The 23,126-nt window shown below is 39.7% G+C and overlaps 1 protein-coding gene across 2 annotated transcripts; it reads left to right on the top strand.

Moving 5' to 3' along the window:
* The first annotated feature begins 1,397 nt into the window (after positions 1-1,397).
* On the top strand, positions 1,398-22,995 carry DSE (dermatan sulfate epimerase). Of its 2 annotated transcripts, none has more exons than XM_009813618.2 (5): positions 1,398-1,828; positions 13,121-13,374; positions 17,139-17,378; positions 18,855-19,062; positions 21,092-22,995. In XM_009813618.2, the coding sequence occupies exons 1-5, from the start codon at positions 1,413-1,415 to the stop codon at positions 22,851-22,853; spliced, it is 2,880 nt and encodes a 959-aa protein (XP_009811920.1). In that variant the 5' UTR covers positions 1,398-1,412; the 3' UTR covers positions 22,854-22,995. The 2 variants fall into 2 exon arrangements, with proteins under 2 accessions (XP_009811920.1, XP_059690184.1); XM_059834201.1 differs by having other exon boundaries at positions 1,413-1,828; positions 17,154-17,378.
* Positions 22,996-23,126: the final 131 nt, after the last annotated feature.

Raw genomic sequence — 23,126 nt, 5'->3', positions numbered from 1 at the left:
TTGGCCAAAGATGCTTGCTCCCAAATTAATTTTAGGAGCAGAACAGAAGCACCTAGAGTGTCTGTGTACCCAGTAGTCATGGAGGGACCCAGTCTACCAAGGTTGTCCCATTGTCAATGCACATAGTAATGACGTTGTTGAATCAGGATGTGGGTCTCTAAATAAGGTTTTAGTAGACTAAGTTTCTGTTAGAAAATTTTGGCATCTATGGGTAGGTAGCTGTGGGGAGAAATAAAAGGTTGCTTTGTACTTCAGCTTCTTACGAGTTTTATGACTGAATCCTGTGAAACAGGTTTTCCATGGAAAAAAACATTTCATATTTGTTTTTAGGTTTTCTTTCCCTCTGTCTATTTCTCCTTTTAATAATTGAAAACTACTGTTCATTATTTACATAAAACTGTCTCTCATGGGTCTGCTTTCCGTAACCTTTCCCCTCAGAAGAATTCTAGGAATTTGCTGGCTTTCCTCAGGGGAATCCTGGCCATGTTTTATCTGAGACTTCAGGCTAGATAGTTGGTAATTTTTACCAAGTACCTTACTATGTTTAAATACTTGCATTTAACCTCTGCATAGATTTGCCATTTGAGTACATTTTGAGAAGTCATGTACATAGGAAAATATGCACTTTAATTCAACGTTTAGCCTTCTTGGTAGCTGGCAGTAAATCTCCACATGCAAATGGAGAGCCCCTTTAGAAAAATAATAATAATAATGCAAAAACCCTAAATGCCCTGAAGGCAAGGTATTTCAGCTGTTTTTCTAAGGCTCTGCTGGTTTCTCTTTCTCTTTTTCTTTTTTCTTCCTTCTGACTTTTTTTTTTTTTTTTTTGAAAACGAGGACGTGTCAGAACCGGAGGCCTCAAGCGCAGTATAAAATGACCCCGGCGCAAACCTCCAGCATTCCTCATCCTTCCCTCTCCAGCTGCTAACATCAGCCAAGGCAGCACGCAGGCTTGGCTGCCGCCAGCACAAGCTCCCTGGATCTCCCCCTTCCTCCTCCCCTCCCGCCCTCCTCCGCTTGCCAGTACAGTCAGCACTGCTTCCTATTAGGCACCATTGCAATTATTTGAAATTTCGAGTACAAGAGCTGTCAGTGTGTTCCTTCGCCTCATATCAGCTACTTGAGGGGAAGATGTGGGAGTGAGGGGCTTTCTTCAAAGTGTACAGGTTTTTCTTTAGGATGAATTGCTTAGTAGGTATTTTGTCTGAAGTATTCATATAGAAATTATTTGAAAGCCATCTGGACAGTATGTGGGGTTCTTTAAGTCTAGATGGAATCATATTTCCTAGAGAGCATCCTGAATTATAGTGTCTCACGGATCCATTTTCTAACTCTCTCTTTCACGTCCATTTGCCATAGGATATTTCAAAGATGGTTTGGCTGCCATTGAGACTTGGAGATCTGATGCCACAATGAGGACTCACACACGGGGAGCCCCAAGTGTGTTTTTCATACACGCGGTTTGCTTTGCCTTTGCCTACGGCGCCAGGGAGGACCCGGACACGATGGTTCCTTTTGTCAATGCCAACTATGACAGCTACCCCATGCTCTACTTCTCCAAAGGGGACGTGGAGGCTCTGCGTCTCCAGGCCGCCACCACACACCAGCACATTGCGGCTCGTCTGAGTGAGGCAGTGCAAACGATGCTGTCGAACTCCCTGGAGTACCTTCCTCCCTGGGACCCGAAGGAGTTCAGCGCTCGGTGGAATGAAATTTATGGCAACAACCTCGGGGCCTTGGCGATGTTCTGTGTGCTCTATCCGGAAAACATCGAGGCCATCAACATGGCCAAGGATTACATGGAGAGGATGGCAGCTCAGCCTAGTTGGTAGATTTTTGTCTTTTTTTTTAAGTTGTTCTTACTGTGTAAACTGCTTGCAGTTGGAGTGAGTGGATGAGTGAATTGCCTAAAATATTTCACTTGTTCTAATATTCGCTTTAACAGTGACTAACTTGCTGAATGCATTTACCCTCATCTGGACCAGCACTGACACAGCTTTTCACCTTCGCTGGACTTACCCTGTTGCAAATTAATGCTGAGAGAAGGAGGATGACCCTTTGTATACCATCCTAATTGCTGTAAAGTTAAAAAAAAAAATAATAAATCCCAAACCACTCCCAATCAGAAGGCAGGGTTTCACATCTGATTTGTGGCGAGAAGTGCTAAAAGTGCTATTTTTTTAATCTCTTTTTTCCCAGACTCGTACATATCTTTTGGGTAATTCTTCCTTAGAAAGAATTCAGGAAAGGAGGACCTATGAAAAAGGTATAGATAGGTGTAGGTAAAAATGACACTCTTGAGTTTCTGCAGTCTGCTCTAACATCTGTCTGAGCTTCAGTTCAGACTTGCAGCTCCACTTGGCTGTATGGTTCTTGGGCCTCTCCTTAAGGCATTCTAGGACATGATAAAGATGGGTGTCTATCTGATTACTTTACTGGAACTGCCTGAGTAACTTGCATTTTGATGACCACCTGCTGGATTAAGCTCTCCTGGATGTGAGTTGTCATCCACAAGTTACTCCGTCCTCGCTGTGCCACACTCTTTCTATGGGGACAGAAATTACTGTTCTCACTATACGACTGAGTCTAGCAATTGGGACCCCAAGGTCTCTCTCCTTCTCCTCATCTTCCTTTTTCATATCCACCAGCAATTCATCTCCCTTTATTTCTCAGGCAGACACATTTCCCCTATCCCCCTGCAGCAGTTGCCTCTCAGTGCGCCTTGCAGACTGTGGCCCAGGGTTGATGCCACTGTGAGGAGGTCAGAGGATGGAAACATGGGCTTTGCCAGGACAGTGGCTTCTGCCCAGGGCAGGGAGCTGGAGCTACGATGGGGCACCGCTCCCCTCTGTAACAGCTGCTGTCCTACAGCTCCATGGTGGCAGCAGCTCAGTAGAAGTCTGAGTCAGGTTTCAGGTCAGCACAGGATGAAGCATTAGCTTCTCAAGCAGTATTCATTGCTCAAATTGCTATTCCTTACCTTCTTTGGGTTAAGACCAGCTAGTAGTGTCCTATAAATGGCATCCATCCATGGACCATCATTGGAATTATGCTGGATTTGAGCTAGCATAACTTGGGATCCATATCCTGATGGGCACTGTTTAAAAGGCATTACAGTGTTGGGGTTCCCCTATACCAAGTATTGAAGTATTGAATGCCACAGAAATACAGGAACTAGAACAAAAGAAGTGGTGGGAGAGAGAAGGGACACACTGGGCTTAAGTTGCTTGCATGTCACAGAAGAGAGGGCACATGGGAGTTGGGAGAAAAGTATTGGCACAACAGGATGGTAATTTCCAAAATCTTCCACTGAAGCATAGCGATACAAAGCTTCAGTCTTACTTACATCCAGAGGCCGTCTGTGTTTCTCCTGGCACACTGGCAGAGGGATAGAGCTGTACAGATGTGAATCCAAGGACGTGTAACCATCTCCAACAGGACCTACAGACTGCTCCAAAGTCAACACCTTCCTCCCTAGTTTCATTGTTTGCACTCTTTCTTAACTTGCTTTGCATAGTGTAAACACATAGTTACATGGCCATCTGTTTTAATGGAATAAGAAAGAGGAGCAACTAATATTTTGAGTAGTGGAACTTACTTGTGTCTGTCTTTCTCATTTTCCTATGTCTCACTTGCTGTCTCAATAACCTCATTTCAGTTCCTTGTCCTGTGATTCCTGCCCTGGATTAATTGTGTTTCCTCTGTCCCTTGCCATAATGCTCTCCTTTGTCCCACCTGACCAGATACCAATCAGAACTGAGCAGATATCCTATTTCCACTTGACTTTGATTATATTTACCTCCCCCAAAGTACTGTTTTTCTCAAGCAACTGTCTTGCGTTACCTCGGTGAAAGAGGAACCATGCTTTTCCCATCATTCCCGTCTGATGTAGACTTGTCATTCAGCAAACAATCAAGGTTTAATCAAGGTTCTTTTGCAATAGAAGTGGGTGCAATGCATGTAGTAGAGGAAGTACAGAAGGAGGAAATCAGAAACATAGGCAATAGGGCTGGGGCAAGCTGCCCTTTGTATAACCTCCAACTGGCCAGCTTTTCAAATTCTGTGACAGAAACATGGATCTGGTTTCCATTTTTGTTTTTCCCCTGAGAACTTACGGCTGAATGCTGTAAACATGGAGTTCACACTATAGCTCCATCTGTGGTGGCAGTAATATAGATCCCTCTCCCTTGTCCAACAGTGGTTTTTAGGAAACTGTAGGAATGTAACATCTCTGAGGCATGTACTGCTCTGTCTGGCTTTGCTCAAATAGGTCAGCAGGTTCAGAAGCTGAAGGAGTGGACAGGCAGATTACATAAATCTGTTCTTCCTACAAAACTCAATCAAAAAGTACCAGAAAACATGTTACTGCACACACTTCTCCACTTTAGGGTAAGACTTGGAGAACAAACGTGGCAAATAGGAGAGTTGTGGCCTGAGCGCTACTAGCAGGCATTTAGATGTTATGGCATCTAAAGCACTGTGTAAGACTGTAGATGAACTTTCTGGCAATGTCACAGTAGTGGAATTAAAAAAAAAAAAAAAAAAAGTTGTCCAGTCTATTTAGGCATGTTTAGTTTCCCTCGGATTTTGAAGAAGATATCATTCTGGGTGATATATTATGAATCCTTATTAAATAATTTGAGGGCACATGTGTTCTGATCAGGAGAGTGGAAAGAAGGAGTGGGTTTGATGTTGCCCAAGTTTGGAGCCTGGAATGCTGGGAGACTCATCTGCCAAAACTCCTTATGTTATCAGTAAAGAGGGCTCGTCCAGAGAAGTATCAGTAAGATAAGTAAATCGGGGGAACTTTTCTCTCCCTAGACTTCCTCTTTAATGTAGGTGCCTAGACTGCCATGTAAATTGCCCGAAAAATATCTTTTTATCATTGACAGATTCATCAATGTGTGTTGGAAAGTTAGATCTGGCGGTCACATAGATTCTTTGTTGGCAGCTTGATTCTTTCAACAGTGTCATCTGGATTTCTTTTGACTTCTGCTGACATGGCATTGACTCTAAAACAGCTCTAGAATTTGGAAAAAAATCCAGTTGGAGGTGTTTCCTCTAATTCTTGTGGCGATACTAAATAAAATTTAAGCCTTACCAGAAAACAAAAGTGTATTTTGGTAGTGTGTGTAGTAGTTGGAAAAAATAAATGTAGTTTAAAATGTCACTGGTTATTTGTCCCAGAATGCCAGGAGATTAAGGAGACTGACATTTTAGATTTCATCTTTACGTTAGCAAGAATCCTCAATAGTCCAAATATGGTTCAATATCTCAGGATACAATTGTGAGAAAGTCCACTAGTAATTGGTACGTGCAAGGAAGGGGCATGTAATTGAGCACTTCTGTCTCTCCTCATGTATTACAATAGTCATATCACATAATAAAGTACACCCTTAATTGAGTTCCCATTCATGTAGGCTAACAGAGCTTGAGCCGTTTGTCATAACAACCAATGTTGATAGGCATGCTGCTCATAACAGAGCATCCGTAATTGCTACATCCTGGAGTAGGTTTACATTTTAAAATAAACAAAGGGGCAATGGCTAATAGCTAACTATAACAATCACCCAAAATAATATGGGAATGGACAATGTTTTGGAGACTAGCAAGAACAGGGAAGTGTAGTGCATTAATATTTCATTAAAAATAGATGAACTTTAATGGTTTTGCCTGTAAAAATCAAAAGCTGGTGTTAAATAACTCACTTGGTTTTCCTGGGATTTGCTATCTACATGCTGTCTAAAATCTTAGGGAAAGTTTGTTCTTACATTTAAGCTGTACTATCTTATTTTACAGAGAACAGAGGATATAGATGCGTTTTCTGGCATTTTATCTCTGACTGGCCCCTAGAGCACTCCCCACCAGAAGCGCGTTTTTGGCCGAGGGGATCTGTGCTCGTGATTCTTTCCATATGCCGCCTCGGCCTGTTCCTGCACTGAGTGGAGTGATGTAATCAGAGTCACACATCGTGCAGAAATAAGAGTCCAGTCAGATTCTGTGTTTTGGACAAAGCAGTGAAAAACTCTCTTCTTTACTAAGCCCGCCTTATAAACAAATGCCTTAGAAGTTCACAAATTCTGCACCCTTCTTACGGCAGGAGAGACGTCCTCATTTGCAATTGCCCAACAAGAGGTTTCTGTACTTTTTTTTTGGGGGGGGGGCATAGTTGACGCTCTACTTTTTAAAGACAAATATGTTACCAATGTGCAGGAAGGTGTGGGATTTGACAGTAAGCCTGGCTTTGTGGGTTTCATAGGGGAGATAATTACTGTCGAGCACGTGCAAACATTCCAAGGAAATAGCAGCAAGTAAGGAGAAGCTAACAGGAGGCTTCGGCATAACAAATCTGTGACCTTTCTACTATTTCTTATTAACCAGCAATCCTATATAGCCTTCTGTTAGTCCCTGTTCATTAAAAGTATTGGAGCATGCTCTAGGACTGTTACTGTTAGTATCCAGATAGTGGTTGGTGTTGAAAAAGAATTACAAAGTAAAAATACATAAATATAAATAATTAAATGTGTAGATAAATGTATAACTAAAATAAAGTCACATGTGCCGAGTTGAAATAAAGCCAGTCTCTGTGCTGACACCACAAATTTAGAACATCTGTTTGACTCCAGATAGTCAACCAGCAGTCACATTCAAAGAAAACTTAGGAGGGTTTTATAAGACTGCGGCATAGAAGTTAGTATAAAAGAAGCTTGGGGATGCTGAGATAGTTTCCTACAGGGATGAAGAAAAAGAAAAGGAAGGGTAGGAGGATGAATTTGTATCTGGAATATATATTATGTTAGTAAGTGAAATATCAAACCCTCATGCTGTTTTTAGCTTTTTCATGTCTAGCATTTAAAAATAGAAATTGTGCATGACTGAAATTAAATGCCTAGCTGGATTTTGAAGAGTTTCTTTTATACCTTCATTTGTAATTGATAGGATCTCTAGGAGATGAATTGGTGCTGAAGTTATATGGTAGCTACAGGGAGCTCACTTTGTGGCATGCCTGGTATAAAAATTTGTTACAATGAGAGCTAGAGGTAATCTGTTGAAATAATAGCATAACTAAATTTCTGTGTCTGCTTAATATGGCACTGAGAACTACTAATACAGACTCAGTTCTTGTTTATTAATGTGTCAACACAGAATGATCATGATTGATACTAAGAGTGAGCCCAGGGTGAAAAAGACTCTCTTGGGATCAAAGCCAAAAATGAGAAGAGGATCTGAAATAAGCTTTAGAAGTGGCAGAATGATGACAATTATAGACCTATGGGGAAACAGAGCGAAAGAGGATAGAAAGTAGATGAAGGTTTCCAAAGGAGTAAAGTTTTAGTTGTCTTCTCAACACCTAAGCAGTTCAACCCTACTTTTATAGTAAGCTCTTAAAACTTCTGAAAAATGTTGTCTATATGTTGCCTTTTTTTCCCATATTGGTATGAAGGTAGCCCTTTACATTTAACCACTCCTCTACCTGTCTTCCTGTGAACTGAACTGCAATGAACACGAGCATGTCAGAGTGGCTGCTGCTGAAACACAACTGGTAAAGAGATAGGGGCAAACTTGTCATGTTTCACCTTAGACACCGGAAATATAAATCATCGATTTTTCAAGGACGTTTTTTATTAGCATTTTTGTTGTTGCAAATGACCAAGCACTTAGGTTGTGCACATAGTGGGGTTTTTGTTTTGGCAGCCAACCAGAAAAATGTGGAAAGGGTGAAAGCTGAGAGGTTGTTTTGGATGAAACAGATCTTTTCAAGGATTTTTTTTTCTTTCCAAAACAAAAATTGGAAGATAATTGTTCCATTAATGAAGAAAATATTCCATTAGAGCACAAGAAAATATTTTGTTTTGGAGGCTTTGTAAGAAAAATACTGAAAATTGAGTCTAGTTTATAAAATAAATGTTGGTGGTCTCATTCCCTTTGGTAGGTATACTTCCTCTTGGTATGTATACTCCCTCTGGCTATGGAAGAATATTTCTCTCCTTTGCCCAATGGGAGGTTTAAAGCTGTATCTTCTTCTCCCAGAAGTGGGTCAGAACAATAGCAGGGGTCTGTAGAGTGCCAGGGCATTGCCATTGGCATTGGGAAGACTGTACAATTACACAATCAGTTGCAGGATGAAGAGGTCAGTTGGCCCCTTTACATGCCACATTTGCATCCACGCTTAACATTTAATGTGCATTAAACTCAACCATGCTGTTAGCTAACTACCATGTCTGAGATAGAGTGCATTGGAATGCACTAGAGGGCTGGCCTTGAACTAATTTTCACCTGTAAGCCTTTAGAAAAAAGCCCTGACTCATTTCCTTTGCATCCACCTAGTGAGAGTGAGAGGTTTAGTACTGAGGGGGGAGTACTGGCATGCTTCATTCAATCATTAGCTTAATCTGCCCTCAATCTCCAAGTGTTATCCTGCAGGAGGTAATTTGTTATGGGAAAGTTTGGAGCATTAAACTTCAGGATGTGGATTACTTGTGTAATATATGTGTCAGGATGCGCTTAATGCTTCATTTTGCATGCAGTAATGCCATATTACTTATTGACATAGAGGCTAGAAATCAGATCTCATACTGCCCAGAAGGGTATTCTGTTTCTCAAGTTAGAGAGTGTTTTTCCTATTTACTTTGATTTGGTTTTAAGAATTGGATGCAAAGTGAAGGAATGGCGATTCTAAACATCCCACAGGCCGTGATCAAGGAACTCCCTTAAGCTTAAGTTTGATTTAAATTCTGCCTTGAACCGGGCAGACAGTGGGTTTTCCCTCTTGGCTTGTATTTCTTAGTGAAATGCTAATACTTCTGCTTTCATTAAGGACATAGTTATTAGTAGAGAGAAATGAGGGGAAAATACAGAGAACCGTTTCTACTGAGAGAAGAGGCGTTAGCGGCATTAGGAATGTTGTCACAAAATGAAGAGGTTGTGGTAATCTTACCACAATTTTTCCTGTTATTTTGTTGTTGTTTCAAGGGAACAGCATACTGATTTTTACTTCCGATCCAAAATTTCATACCATTTGCGTACTTATTTAGAGTATGGAATTGCATTTAGTGAAGGTGGTATGTACACTCTTACCCTTGGACAGTGTAGTGCATGTGTGATGGTTCTTGACATCATAAATTGATGACTGAAGAACTGAGTCTTAACGCCCCCTTCAGATTCATTGTTCATTGTAGAAGGTGGCAAATCTAAAACAGACGCCACGTCACACCATGTTAAAATTCTCAACACATGTAGGAAAACCACACTGCTTATCCATAATACCAACCTTATCCATGATCTCTTTATTTCTCCAGTTTCTTCATGGAGGATTTATATCAAACTCTCAATGTTTAAAATAAAGTAAAAAAATATTTTATGTCACACAGATGAAGAGAACTTAAAAGAACACCCCAGGCATGTATTTGTCCTGTGCCATTCACAGAATTTGTCCAGACAGCAGTTCTTTGTGCAGAACGATGCACATGGCTTTGAATGCTCACGGAGTTTGATCATTAGGCAGCAAATCCGTTCAGCACTTTTTGCTACTTTGGATTCTTTTTTTATAACATCTGATACCTTCAAAAGACCAAAGAGGCTAATGCAGCATTGAGGTAAAGGTTACTTGCTGTCTTCAGACACAGTTAATTGCTAAGCTGAGGTTCGTACTATCTGATGTTGTTTTACACTTGAGAGGCTTAGAAAATAGTTGTTTTCCAGTGCAAAGCATTGGGATGTTTTTACCTATCTTTATTTATATAAATACACACAACTTTTCTTTAATATTTCAGAGCAGAGTAGTTAATAGATAGCCCTGAAAACTCTTTCTTCACATATGTTCTGTGCAGGCCCATGGTACCATGCTTTCCCACAGTTTATCAGCCAGGCTGTTTACCAAATCTGACACTGGAGATCCATTTGAAAAATGAGAGTGTAATTTAGATACAAAAAGCATTTAATGCTTGCTACTTGACCATTCTTCTTGTGAATCATGTTCCACATTGTTTGGTGTACATTGCTTAGTTCCATTGAAATTCAGTTAATGGAGGTGCACTGATTTGTATCGGCTAAAGAGTTATTGCTTCAAGGGAGCTTCTTTTTAAGAACAGATGTTGGCTGTGGTTTTGTATGTTTAGAAATTACAGTCTTTAAATCGTCGTCTTTAATTTTCTGTATTATGTGTGTGCATATCCTCTGTTAAACTCTATACAAGACTTTCTATACAGAATTGTAATTTGAGGGAAGTTATGACAAAATTATTTTGTCTAATCTGAGGTGGGTAACTATGCCACTATGTAGGCTTAGGATGCCCAACATAAGGTTTTTTACACTGAAGGTCGTTTTTTTTTTCTGAAGTTAACAACCTAAATGCAGTCATAATGGATCGATTTAGCACATCCTGTGTAGAAGAATGCTTTCTATTTTATCAGAAGTGGTGCCACAGAGACTAATCTACGATCTTCTACTACAGAATTTGATGCAGTATTGCATTCAAAGTGAAATATAAAGTTAGCGTGTATCTTAACAATGAAGGTTACAATAAATCAGTTCCACTGTCAAATCCCATTTAAGATGAAGTCAGGTAAAGATCATTAAATAGCTTTAAGCACATTCTAATTAGCAATTTGTATGTTGTTATAAGGATACTGAACTTCGAATTAAATGTTTTACATTAGCTCAAATTATTTCGTTGTTCTTTTCTTTTACCCTAATGTGTAGCTTAGCCTCAATCACTTTTTAATTGTTCCAGGCAGAGACCTTTAAAGTGATATTTCCTGTACCCATTTTAACTCTGATATTTGAATGTGCAAAGGTGTAGTGAAAAGCAAAACTAAAAATACTTTGAAAATTAGGATTCATGACATAGCTGGTTAAAGGTACATTCATGTGTCAAAGGATTTTGGCATCAATCATAGTGCCAGGGTGTTCCATATAACCAGTGTAGAATGCAACTTTAATTTTATGTATGTGACTAACAACATTTTAAAAGCTTTTCCAATGATAATTGAAAAAGCAGACATAGAGATGTAGAGAATGAATTGAGATTGACAAATAACCAGTTAACTCAGATTTTCAACTTTTCTGCCTCAGTGACACAATATAAATATATCTGGAGACTAGGAAAAGTTGCTTGCCCAGTTCAGCTATGTTTTCATCCAGTTTATCTGGAAAAATGGAAGGAAGGAATGAGCATTTATGAAAAGCATGTAAATATTTTGGCAAATAGGTCTGTAATTTTTTGCACAACAATTAAGCAAAAACATAAATAAGAGTTTTACCATACCTGGCTGGAAGCCTTCTCTGATAAGTTTAGAGTTTGAACCAGGAACAAAATGACACAGAAGTGTTCCCAACATTGACCACAGAGAATAGCACATGAACGTGGAGAAGATGAGTAGTAAATTTCTAGAACTTTTTTCCTGATGCTTTGACAGTTATTTGTTACCACACTTATAGCTGTCTGTTTTAATATTGTTCACAACCATTTTATGTCAATGCCTGTCTGTTAACTAAGAAACAAAATTGCACAAACAAAATAATCCAGTCCAATAAAAACCCTGGTTCAGAAAAAAAGGTCAAATCCTGCTGCTCAAGTAAATGCTGAATGCCTTCATGTATTTAATTAAAAATCTGTGAGTTAGAGATTTCATTGGAAAAAAGTAAAAATGAATGTGTAACTTTACTCAGCAGAAGATGGGATTGAAGCTGAGAGAAGGTGAACACTTAAAACTGTTGGAAATTCAGTTAATCAGAAAGCCTGCAGAGGCTTTACTTACCTACAGGTATGAATGTGCCAAGTTCATTTGAGTTCTTCCAATGGTGTTAGATGTACTGAAATAATAATTAAAAGTAATTTTCCTCACTTATAGATGTTGCATTTTACCATAGCTGCAGTGCCCTAGGCTGATGGTCATAATTTCTACAGGGTTCATTCATGCATTTTGAACGCAAATATATACGCCTGTGAATGCTCCTATAGCAGCATGAGAATTTTTTAAAAAATCTTGCTCTTTCGGTATTTATTCACACTGCTGCTTATACAAATTAAGATGGATTCATATTTATAGAATCATAGGATAGTTGAAGCTGGAGGTGTACATCTTCAGGGGCACAACACAATTTCCACTGATTGCAGGAGGACAACAATTTAAATCTCAACAATTTAAAATTCATTTCTGTAATAAAAATATATTGCAAAGTAAGTGAAAGAAGAGAACAACCTTGAAAGCAACTGATGATTGTTCAGTTTATCAAAGATTTTATTTTCACTCTGTATTCCTTCATGTTTTTTTTGTAGAACCATGGCCTGAAAGTACTGTCAGTACTGCAAAACTTGTGTCTTTGATACCCAATATATGCTTGATTTAAGAGAAATATTTGTTCTGTACTACCTCCAACTCCATTATTTACTATTACTACAACTCCAAATTTACTATTTTGCTAAGTTCAGCGTAATCGTTTGATACAAGCAGGTAGTTCCTAGAAAATAATTTTAAGTAGTGGCATCATTTTACCTCTATTTTATGTTAAATACTGGTTTTTTAATGCTATTAGATATGTTAATTTGAACTGTAGTCATGAAAGTAAATTTCATCATCTCTACTTCTAGCATGGAATGCATATGTGAAATGAAGAAACAGCATTGTGAGTTATTTTATTACACTTGCTTTAAAGACAACTTCAGTCCCATAGCCACCATTTAGGAATTTATCAACATTTGTCTCCCCTGGAAAAGAAGATGATTGTTATGGATTTTTGGAGGAGTATAAACTATGGGATATTACTTTCTCACAGAAATGCTGTGAATCTTGCTTCAGATAAATAGATTCTGTTTCTGTACAATCAATATTCTGCATATCTGTTTCTCCTAGCAAAACCCAGAATATTGCAAACACTGTTTTAATATTTAATGACTTAATCTCTCTAATAAAATTAATGAGCTTTGAAGGTTAACACTGTCCATACTTAGGAAAGAAAAAAATGGCCTCAGAGACTTGGTAAGTAGCTTACTACTGTGTTAAAATTCAACATGAATCGCTTAACTTCAGAGACATTAAGTCATACACACCACACAGAATGATAATGGAGAAAAAAACTAGGTGAAACTCAATTAATTGACATCTTTCTTTATTGACAGGCTAGTGAAGGATGCCCCGTGGGATGAGGTCCCTCTCGCTCACTCCTTAGTTGGTTTTGCCACTGCGTATGACTTCTTATACAGCTATCTTAGCAAGACTCAACAGGAGAGATTCCTTGAGGTAATTGCCAATGCCTCAGGATATATGTACGAAACATCATACAGACGTGGATGGGGTTTCCAGTACCTCCATAACCACCAGCCTACCAACTGTGTGGCCCTGCTGGCTGGAAGCCTGGTTCTGATGAATCAAGGTATGTGCTAAACCACAGGAACGTTTTTCTGAAGTGTATCAAGTCAATCAGCCATTTATGCAGCAAAGTTCAGGAAGTGGTACAAGTGCTTCTGAGAGTACAGCAGTATTGGGTTTGCTCTTTCGCTGCTTAGAAAAATTTAATTTACTGAATAGAACAAAAGTCTGTGGGTAGATGTATATGGTATAATATATATGCATGTATATCTACGTATATCAATTCAGTTATCTAACTGGTTCCGGAATTCTTGCCTCACTGTAAGAATTAAAAATCCTCTTGTGTATCGTCTGTTCAGTCCAGATTTACAGACAGGGTCCTTCAGGGTAGATTATCAATAAAGAGTGATGCACTTGGTCTCCTTACACAATGCAATGAGAAGGGCAGCAGTCAGAAACACCCTGCGCTCTGTCTGAGCTGGGAGTTGGACAACAGACAACCTGGAGTTTGGTCCAAGACTTCTGCCCTGTCTCCCTGAGACAGCTGCAAAGGTGTAACTTTATCTACCCAAAGGCCACAGCTCCAGGACCTTTCTTTCCAGCATCCTTTTCTATGGAGATGAGCAGGGCTTTAACTTTTTCCCTCTGAACTGTGCCCTTGCACCCCACAACTGTCATCCAAGAGGTGTCTGTCCCAGATGTCGTCTCCTTCTTTGCTTTGGAGACTTAAACCCGTCCTTCCCAGTTCCCAGGTGAGTAACCTCACCTGTTGCTTTTGGCTGTTCTGCCTGGGGGCTATCCCTCTCCTCCCATTGAAGCGATACACAGTGTAAATGAGAATGCAAGTCATGGAGTCAGAGGGCGAGAGCAGATCAGAAATCCTGACTTGAAACCCCAGTGGTACTTCGGCTGAGAGGTGGAAGTCATGGAGCCAGCTCCTGCTTATAAGAATGCGTCAGTATTTTATCAAGTGATTATTTAGTATCTGCTAGAAGCATTTTGAAAACATGATGCCCGATGGAACTATTTACTTGCTGCAAGTCAAGGAAGGTGTAGTTTCTGGATGCTGATGGCGTTGCCGAGTTGTTCAGCCCTGCCAAGCAAAGGCACATCTGCACATCGTTGGAGCTTTCAGATGCCCAAAGAAGTGTGACAAAAAACTGTGGCACCTGCTGTGTTTGGGGGGTCATCCTTTTGTTAAGTGTTTGTCACACAAGCACATTCATTGATGTGCATATGCTGAAAAGCAGCAAGAGTATGTGTGGAAGTTATTCCCTTTCCTCCTATTTTGCCTTCCACAAACTGAACACTCAGATTGTGTTTATTCCATGGGTTTTGCTAAATTCCTCATAATTCCATCCTTTCCTGAGCCTCTGTTGTTGCAGAAAGCCGGCAGTTTGCAAGATGACTCTGCTTTTCATTAGAGTATAGACCATAGGTATGCTTTGTGCCAAACAATGGTAACATCACAAATAAAGTTGGGAAATACTTCTTTCACTAAAGGTTGGTGGAGGGTTTTTTGGGAAAAAAAAAAGGCAAATTCAGCAACACTTTAGCAATTTGAAAATAGTGATGATATTTCAAATGAAAATAGGTCAAAACAGACTGTATATTTCTAAATGAAAATTCAGTTGTTTTCAATATAGAGCAACTTCATTTTTTTAAAATGGAAATTTAAATGAAGTTTTTGTGTTGGTCTAAAATAAAAAAAAAGAAGGTTTTTTAAAAATCCTCATTCCAAGATGAAAAACTTTTTCTGAAGGAAAAAAAAAAAGGGGAGGGAGAAAGGGACTGAACATACTATTCTTCCTGTATCAGATGCACAGCAATTGCAAATAGGGTATCTCAGTGTAGACCTTTCTCCCACAAGGTTTCAATTCCAGCTAATAATTTTAAACACAATTCAACTATTGAAGCATGCAGAGACTAAATAGCCAGCTTAAAAACATGTAAACATTGTCACAGGACTGAAAAATGAAACTAATTGAAATGAATTCTAGGCACACACATGTTGAAGTCTTTGTAGTTAAAGTAAACACTCAGATATTCAAAAAAGAAACTTGAGTAAGGCCTAACTTGAGATAGATACTGCTAATTTTAGGTGAGATTTGTTCTGGTGTGTTGTGTAGCCTGACAGGGTGTTGAGTCTCTTACTTTTTTCATTCTAATGTCTTATTAGTCGTCTTAATATACTACAAGTATAGGGTTATAGCATTATAGCATAGATAAACACTAGGTAAACAGAATATATATGCATCACAGTGGTAAATGCACTGTGCCGAACCATGAAAAATACCATTTTTGCTAGCACAGTAGTCAAAAGCTAGCTATTGTGGCTGTTATGTCACAAGTGGAAGCATTTGGGGTTTTATTCGGAAAGACCGCTGTGCTGCCAACTCCATCAGAGTAGGGAAGTAGTGTCAAGATAGCTGTGAGTAAAGTAAGTGGAAGTAAGTAGCGCCCACTGCCCCTGTTGCTCAGGCCTTCCCCATCGGAGTTATCTCCAGCCAGCGGATAAAAATACCATGTTAGATTCAGGTTGTCTGTTTAACTTAGACATTGCAATTTTTTTTCTCTCTGTTAACCAAGCAGGATTTGGCAGCCTTGACTACTAGGATGTCTGAATTGCTCATCAGTCTGCTGAGCATAAATACAGTAATTGTGGCAATGAAATGAAACAGTCTTAGTAGCGGGTATGAATGTAGGTCATAGTCCCTTAGCCTGGCATGTGTGCTTCATTCAGCAGGCACCGCTTTACCACGTAATGGGGTGTAATGTATGCCAGCTAAGCTCTGCTATATGGTGGAAGTAAGTCTGGTTAAATCTGTGTCCAGACACTTTGAGCTGGGGAGACGCTAAGCTGCCATATAGAAGCACAAGGCAGTTGGTCTCTGTTTAGTCCTCCCTCTCTTGCCAGTGAATCCAAAAGAAAATACAAGAAGGCACATAGCATTTCCTCTGCTGGGATCCACATGGGATGCAGTGCTGAGGCTCTCGTGCTTGTGCTTGTTCCTTGGTGAAGGCAGACAAGCTCTGAGAAGGTCTTCTCGCAACCTCTTCCCAGCTCTTGATTTGTGTAGAGCAGACCAAAATAGTAAGATCTCGGAAAGTCTTTAGAAGAAATATGACTGTATAGGGCTTGTATATGTGGAGGCTGAAACTTAACCTAGCTGGAAGATTAATTTTATTCTGGAACTGGGGAATCTGCATTTGGAATTAACTGTGCAAAACTTTTCCAAAATAACTTCTATTTGGATAGCCCTTCAGGTTGTACAATAAAATGAAAATTTAAGTAGAATGGAGAATGTGTTAAAATAGAGCATGTATTAGTAGAATATCAGTTACCTGCAGCCCAAATGTAAACTTCTTTGTATTTTTAAACTCTGAGGATCTCCTTACCACGCTGGTGATCATGCCGGTGAAAAATGACGGATTAGAATATTTGCATTACTGGAGCCCTCTAGTGGGGACCATAAGTCTGTTTTCATTTGGCCTTTATTTGAAATACAATGAATAGTCTTGGCGCGGCTCTTCCCTTTTTGCATTAAGGAAATTTTCCTTTGAAGATGGAAAGCATAATTCCACATTATTAGCAAAAGGTGTTTGATAGATTTTCCCTGCTCATGTGACCTTGCTTTGCTGTGTTTAAATACAGTGTTTTATTTTTCACTCTAGAACTATAGGGAAGCTGCAGTGCTAGGTCCTATTTTAGAGCTCTGGATTGCAGATTCCTTGTTGTAAAGAATCCCACTGTGGGAGTACGGGTAATAGACATAATCTATTATCTATGGTGTTGTAATCAGATTTGGCAACATCTTTTTCTTTCAGGCTACCTTCAGGAAGCTTACTTGTGGACCAAGCAAGTGTTGGCAATCATGGAGAAGTCAGTAGTCCTGCTGCAGGAGGTCACAGATGGCTCCCTCTATGAAGGGGTGGCCTACGGCAGCTACACAACCAGATCGCTGTTTCAGTACATGTTTCTTGTCCAAAGGCACTTTGATATCAATCACTTCAGCCACCCCTGGCTCAAGCAGCACTTTGCATTTATGTACAGGACTGTCCTGCCAGGTAGGTCCTTTGGGTAAAAGAAGATGAATCTTCTAATTCTTGAAGCAGCAGGAAATTTCATACTTGAAGTAGGCCATTTTTAAATAACATTATACTTGGATTTTTTTAAATAACCTTTTCCTTGGATTTTACCTTCATCATCCATCAAAATGGTGACATCCTTGTTTATCACTGCCTATTAAAGATCACTGTTTATTAAACTCTGGCTTTTAAAACCAGTCAAAAGATAGAAATATCATTTGGGAGAAAAAGCAACGTTTCAGAATTTCAAAGTTTGAAACAGACCTGTTTCTGGGGTTTTCTGTTTGAAAAATAGTATTCTTCAAGATTCTTACTGAATTTTCCTTTGCCAAAAATCATCATGCTAAAATATTAGGTGAAAGGAATAGCAAATGATGAAGCCAGGGTAAAAGTAGCAACGATGTGTAGGAAAGTTTTATATGATTACCAGTTTTCCACAAAACATAGAAATAGATTTTTATACCATTTTTATTAAAATATTTTTCATGTGGAAAATGTAATTGACTCAAATGATAGGTTTCTCTGTGCAGGGGTACACGAACCGTTTTCTTCTTTCAATGTGAGAGTTAAAGAGAAACATCTGACATCAGTAAAGGGTCAATTTTACAGACTTTTTAATATTTCTGTTCTTTTGATGGATCTCTCCAGTCTCCCACAGTGTGTTTTAGCATCTCTGATTTGAAGTCCTAGTTGTGACTGGAAGATGGAGATGTACAAATACGAAACCAGTTGTAAGTTAATAAATATTCCCGACGCCTTCTAGCTTTCAGAGGAGATTTAGTTTCAGCCAGACTTGCAAGTTTTCAGTTATGGTTTTGTGTTGCTTATTTGCAGGACAATTCATTAGGAACTTACATTGTTCAAATTCCTGATTAAAAAGACTATGACAACTTTATTGGCTATAAGAACCCCAGATCTAGATGTGTATGTAAGGGGGGATGAGCGCATCTTTGGCGTGCCAGCACAGGCACATAAGGAATTGCACTGACTCCATGTGAGACCTCAGGCATTTACTGTGGAGAGGTTCCTAAGAGCAAAGTGAACTCATGTTAGCTGTTTCAGGGTGATTTTTTTTTTTTCCTTGGGGGCACCTCTATTTTCTTGCTTTGGAGAGTTTGGATTGACATAGGAAAAATGAAAGCAGTAAAGAGAAAGTTACCTTTGGCAGATTTGAGTGAGGAAACAAAGTGGATGGGACATTGCTTCTTACATTTTTTGTAGTACTTTGTCTGTACCCCAAAGCCGAAGAAGAAAGGTGAGTATTCAAGTTAGCTACAAGCAGAAGGAAACAGCTCCTATGTAACCTGTTTACGGCTCATTTACTAGTAGGTCTATAAACATCTGAAAAGGCTGCTTCTGTCTGTTTGTACCGCTTGGCTGCACCATCATGCTCTACAAACACATCTTTGTACATTTATTTCTTCTTTCTTACATTCCTTTTCATTTTTTCCCAAGGGTTTCAGAGAACTGTGGCCATCGCGGATTCCAACTATAACTGGTTCTACGGGCCGGAGAGCCAGCTGGTGTTTCTTGACAAATTTGTCATGCGCAACGGCAGCGGGAACTGGTTGGCAGAGCAGATCAGAAGGAACCGAGTGGTGGAAGGCCCGGGGACGCCATCCAAAGGGCAGAGGTGGTGCACTCTCCACACTGAATTTCTCTGGTATGAAAGGGAATGAGTGGGCTCAAAAGGAACCTGACAGCTCTTTGCTATTAGTGATAATTCGTTATCTTTAGATTTGTATTGTAGAAGCCAAGATCGATCTGGCCATGTGCGACCCAGAGAGTCATTAGGCTCAGAACTTCTTCACTTAGCATAGATGCACAGTATGTGTTGCTACAGAGAACACCTTAGTCTTGTCCTACATCTGCTTTTGTGTTTTCTTTCCATTGCCTATTGCTTTTATAGAATACAAGCAGTTCCAAAAGGACTGAAAATTTGCCTGCATGTATTCTGTGGTTTATTTGGTCTAGTCTAATGGGTTTTAATCCTGTGTTCTTTAGTAATTCATGAGGTGAATATTTAAAGCATAGTTTTCTTTTAAAAGCTACAAGTAATAATACAAGCTTTCTTTTAAAAGCTAATGTAAGCAGTAGGGCTACAATTAGTTGTTTGTACACAAAGTAAGTTATGCTTAGAAAAAATACCATGATAGATGACTAGATCCACATTTTCCATGTAATTTACAGCTCTGTTAACTTGTATGTCAATCTTCTAAAGGTAAGAAATCAAAAGACCCAAGAGGCTTTATAGATATACATATAAATTCTCTCTGTCTGTGGAGAGAACAAGTACATTTTTGAGGAGTCAATGTAGCTCTATGTCTCTTACAAGAAAAATATTATTGAATATATATTGTTTTGCATTTATGATATGCACATTAGAAAGCATGTTTATTGTGTTCCAAGCACCCTTCATCTTGTTATTTGTGAAATACAGAATCTTTCCTCTACAACCCCATTCCATTATTCTTTTCTCCTGCATCTCCATGGAAATCTTGGAAATTTATACTTAGAAAATTCTTTTTGATGTCAAAGGGAAAGAAAATTTTTAAGAGCACCTGAATAAAAAAAGAAAAAAAAAAGGAAAAATTATCCGAATACTCCAACAATTGCCTTTTCCCTGTGCTGCAGTGTTGCTCTTGTGATGAGCATGTCCACTTGCATTAGAGTCTCTGGAAAGAGGTCTGCTTTTAGGGGAATCTCCATCAAGGACCACTAGATATAGAGCATGCTCCCAACGCTGGCTGGAATTACCCGAAGCTGTATGCAGGACATGAGCTGTGGTTGTCTAGGGCCTGACAGGGGCTCCTGGTTAGCTGTAGAGAATAAATTTGATGAGGAACCATCTAACAGAAGTAATACTGGGCTTAATGATGGTTTCGTTTATTTTGGTTGCTCAAAAACAATTCCAGAAGGTTAGATTTTGTTTTCCATGGCTGTTTTTTGTTTTATTTTAACTCCTGTAGACCAAATAAAACAAAAATTATAAGCATTGTAACCTTTTCTGGAATTAAGACCTATTTTAAAACCAAATGTCTTATCTCTTACAATTTATACAAGAAAGCCATGCAAATTTTTCTTCAGCCTAGTTAGGAAAGGAGACTAACAAACACTAAGTGATATAAATCATAAAAATTTATCCTTTAAAATGCCTTTTCATTAATTTTTAGTTTACTGCTAATTCTGTTTGGAGACTACAGACTTCTATATTCATCAGTTTGGGGGAAACAGATACTCTGCTTCTCTTGGTTAAGCAGTCAGTAAATAGGTGCAGATGTTGATGTCTAGTGCAAAATGGACAGTGTCTACAGCCTGGTCCTAATGTGCCTTTTTTAAAGATTTGTATTGTAGTCAGTAGCTTTATGATATAAGACAAAACGTGGCTAGTTTAAAATTAGTGGCACTCTTATTTTTGGACTGCAGAAGGATTGCATGCTTTAAATATGGAGCAGATGCTTTCAGCTATTATTCTGCAAAAAGCACAAAACAAATTTGTATTGGGATTAGTATGATAAATATCATTACAACTATATGATTAGTTCACTCGAGAAGCATACATATGGGCTTTATGTTGTTAGCTTGCTCCTTAATGTAAATAGTGAATCGTTTTTTGAGTTTTGTACTGGTGCTGTTAATGGATTCAGTCAAGTAAGTGATTTTTAAACCCGTTTTCCTCATCTTTTTGGCAGGTATGATGCAAGTTTGCGCTCCGTACCTCCGCCAGACTATGGAGTTCCTAAGCTGCATTATTTTGAGGACTGGGGAGTCGTAACCTATGGAAGTGCGTTGCCGGCTGAAATCAACAGGCCTTTCCTTTCCTTCAAGTCAGGAAAGCTGGGAGGACGTGCAATATATGATATTGTTCATAAGAACAAGTACAAAGAGTGGATCAAGGGATGGAGGAACTTTAACGCTGGCCATGAACACCCGGACCAGAACTCCTTTACTTTTGCTCCCAATGGTGTACCTTTCATAACAGAAGCTCTGTATGGGCCAAAATACACTTTTTTTAATAATGTGTTGATGTTTTTCCCTGCCGTATCCAAGAGCTGCTTCTCCCCATGGGAAGGGCAGATTACAGAGGACTGTTCCTCAAAGTGGCTTAAATATAAACATGACTTGGCTGGTGACTGTCAGGGACGAGTGGTTGCTGCCATGGAGAGAAGTGGGGTGGTTTTTATCAGGGGAGAAGGAGTGGGTGCATACAATCCTAAACTGAAGCTGAGAAAATTGCAAAGAAACCTCATACTTCTCCATCCCCAGCTTCTCTTGCTAGTGGACCAAATCCACCTAGAAGATGACAGCCCCCTGGAGGCAGCGACCAGTTTCTTCCACAATGTGGATGTGCCTTTTGAAGAAACAGTTGTTGATGATGTCCACGGGGCCTTTATTAGGCACCGTGATGGGATATATAAGATGTACTGGATGGATGACACTGGCCACAGCGAGAAAGCTACAATCGCCTCAAGGATGTATCCCCGGGGCTACCCGTACAATGGAACGAACTACGTGAATGTGACGACCCTCTTGCGGCACCCTGTCACGAGGGCCATTTACCTTTTCATTGGGCCCTCCGTCGATGTGCAGAGCTTCACCGTCCGCGGAGATTCTCCGCAGCTGGATGTTTTCGTTACCACCGGTGAGCATGCCTACACGGTGTCCCTGTGGCCCGTTGAGGATGGGTCCCGCTCTGCCTTTGCACAGGTTATTGCAGACCGCCAGAAAATTGTCTTTGACCGAGCCTCTGCCATTAGGAACTCCGCAGTGCCAGAAGTGAAGGACTACATAGGGATCGTGGAGAGGAACCTGCAGCATTTTAAGCCTGTTTTCCAGCAGCTTGAGAAGCAGATCTTGTCTCGTGTACGCAACACGGCTAGCTTTAGGAAGACTGCTGAGCGCCTGCTGAGGTTTTCAGATAAGAGACAGACAGAGGAGGCCATTGACAGGATATTTGCAATCTCACAGAGGCAGCAGCAGCAGCACAGCAGAACAAAGAAAAACAGAAAGGTAGCCAAAGGCTACAAATTTGTTGATGCTGTTCCCGACATTTTTGCACAAATTGAGGTAAATGAAAGAAAAGTCCGGCAAAAGGCACAGACTCAAGCACAAAAAGAGTTGCCTGTAGATGAAGACGAGGAAATGAAAGATCTTCTGGATTTTGCAGATATCACTTATGTGAAGCACAAAACTGGGGTGTCAATCAAAGGCCGATCAGGGCTGGCACAGATGGTGACGACTGCTCGAAGTAGTGCCCCGTCAATATCAGCTTCTTATACCCGCCTCTTTCTAATTCTCAACATTGCTATTTTTTTTGTCATGTTAGCAATGCAGCTCACATATTTTCAGAAGGCCAAGAGACTGCATGGCCAAAGATGTCTGTATGCAATACTTTTAGTAGACAGCTGTATATTATTGTGGCTGTATTCTTCCTGTTCTCAGTCACAATGTTAGCGGAAGACCTCTACTAGTCGACCAGTTTATGGTCATATATGTCTATGCACAAGCATTAACCCTAATAGGGCCAAAGCTTACCTTCTTTTTTCTGAAACATTCCAAAAACAGCTGGGGAAAGATTGGTTTCAGACCAGAAGGGATGGAAGAATAGGGCAAGCAATGAATATCTCAAAAACCTAAGTACTTAGTAAGTACTCCTCCTTTGTGTTTTGAGTTGGGCCTCACATACGAGGGAATGTTATGCTTTGTTCATCAGAGTTTAGTAATGTA

This window comes from Gavia stellata, chromosome 2 (assembly GCF_030936135.1).
Source record: "Gavia stellata isolate bGavSte3 chromosome 2, bGavSte3.hap2, whole genome shotgun sequence".
NCBI classification, from domain to species: Eukaryota; Metazoa; Chordata; class Aves; order Gaviiformes; family Gaviidae; genus Gavia; species Gavia stellata.
Note: the sequence above shows the minus strand (reverse complement) of the source record. Positions and strands in the feature narration are given on the sequence as shown.

Bases quoted from the DNA above. Each gene is read 5' to 3' on its own strand.
- DSE (XM_009813618.2), top strand. From the start codon at position 1,413: ATGAGGACTCACACACGGGGAGCCCCAAGTGTGTTTTTCATACACGCG. The intron at 1,829-13,120 runs GTAGATTTTTGT...CTTTATTGACAG, and splicing joins ATGGCAGCTCAGCCTAGTTG to GCTAGTGAAGGATGCCCCGT. The intron at 19,063-21,091 runs GTATGAAAGGGA...TCTTTTTGGCAG, and splicing joins CTCCACACTGAATTTCTCTG to GTATGATGCAAGTTTGCGCT.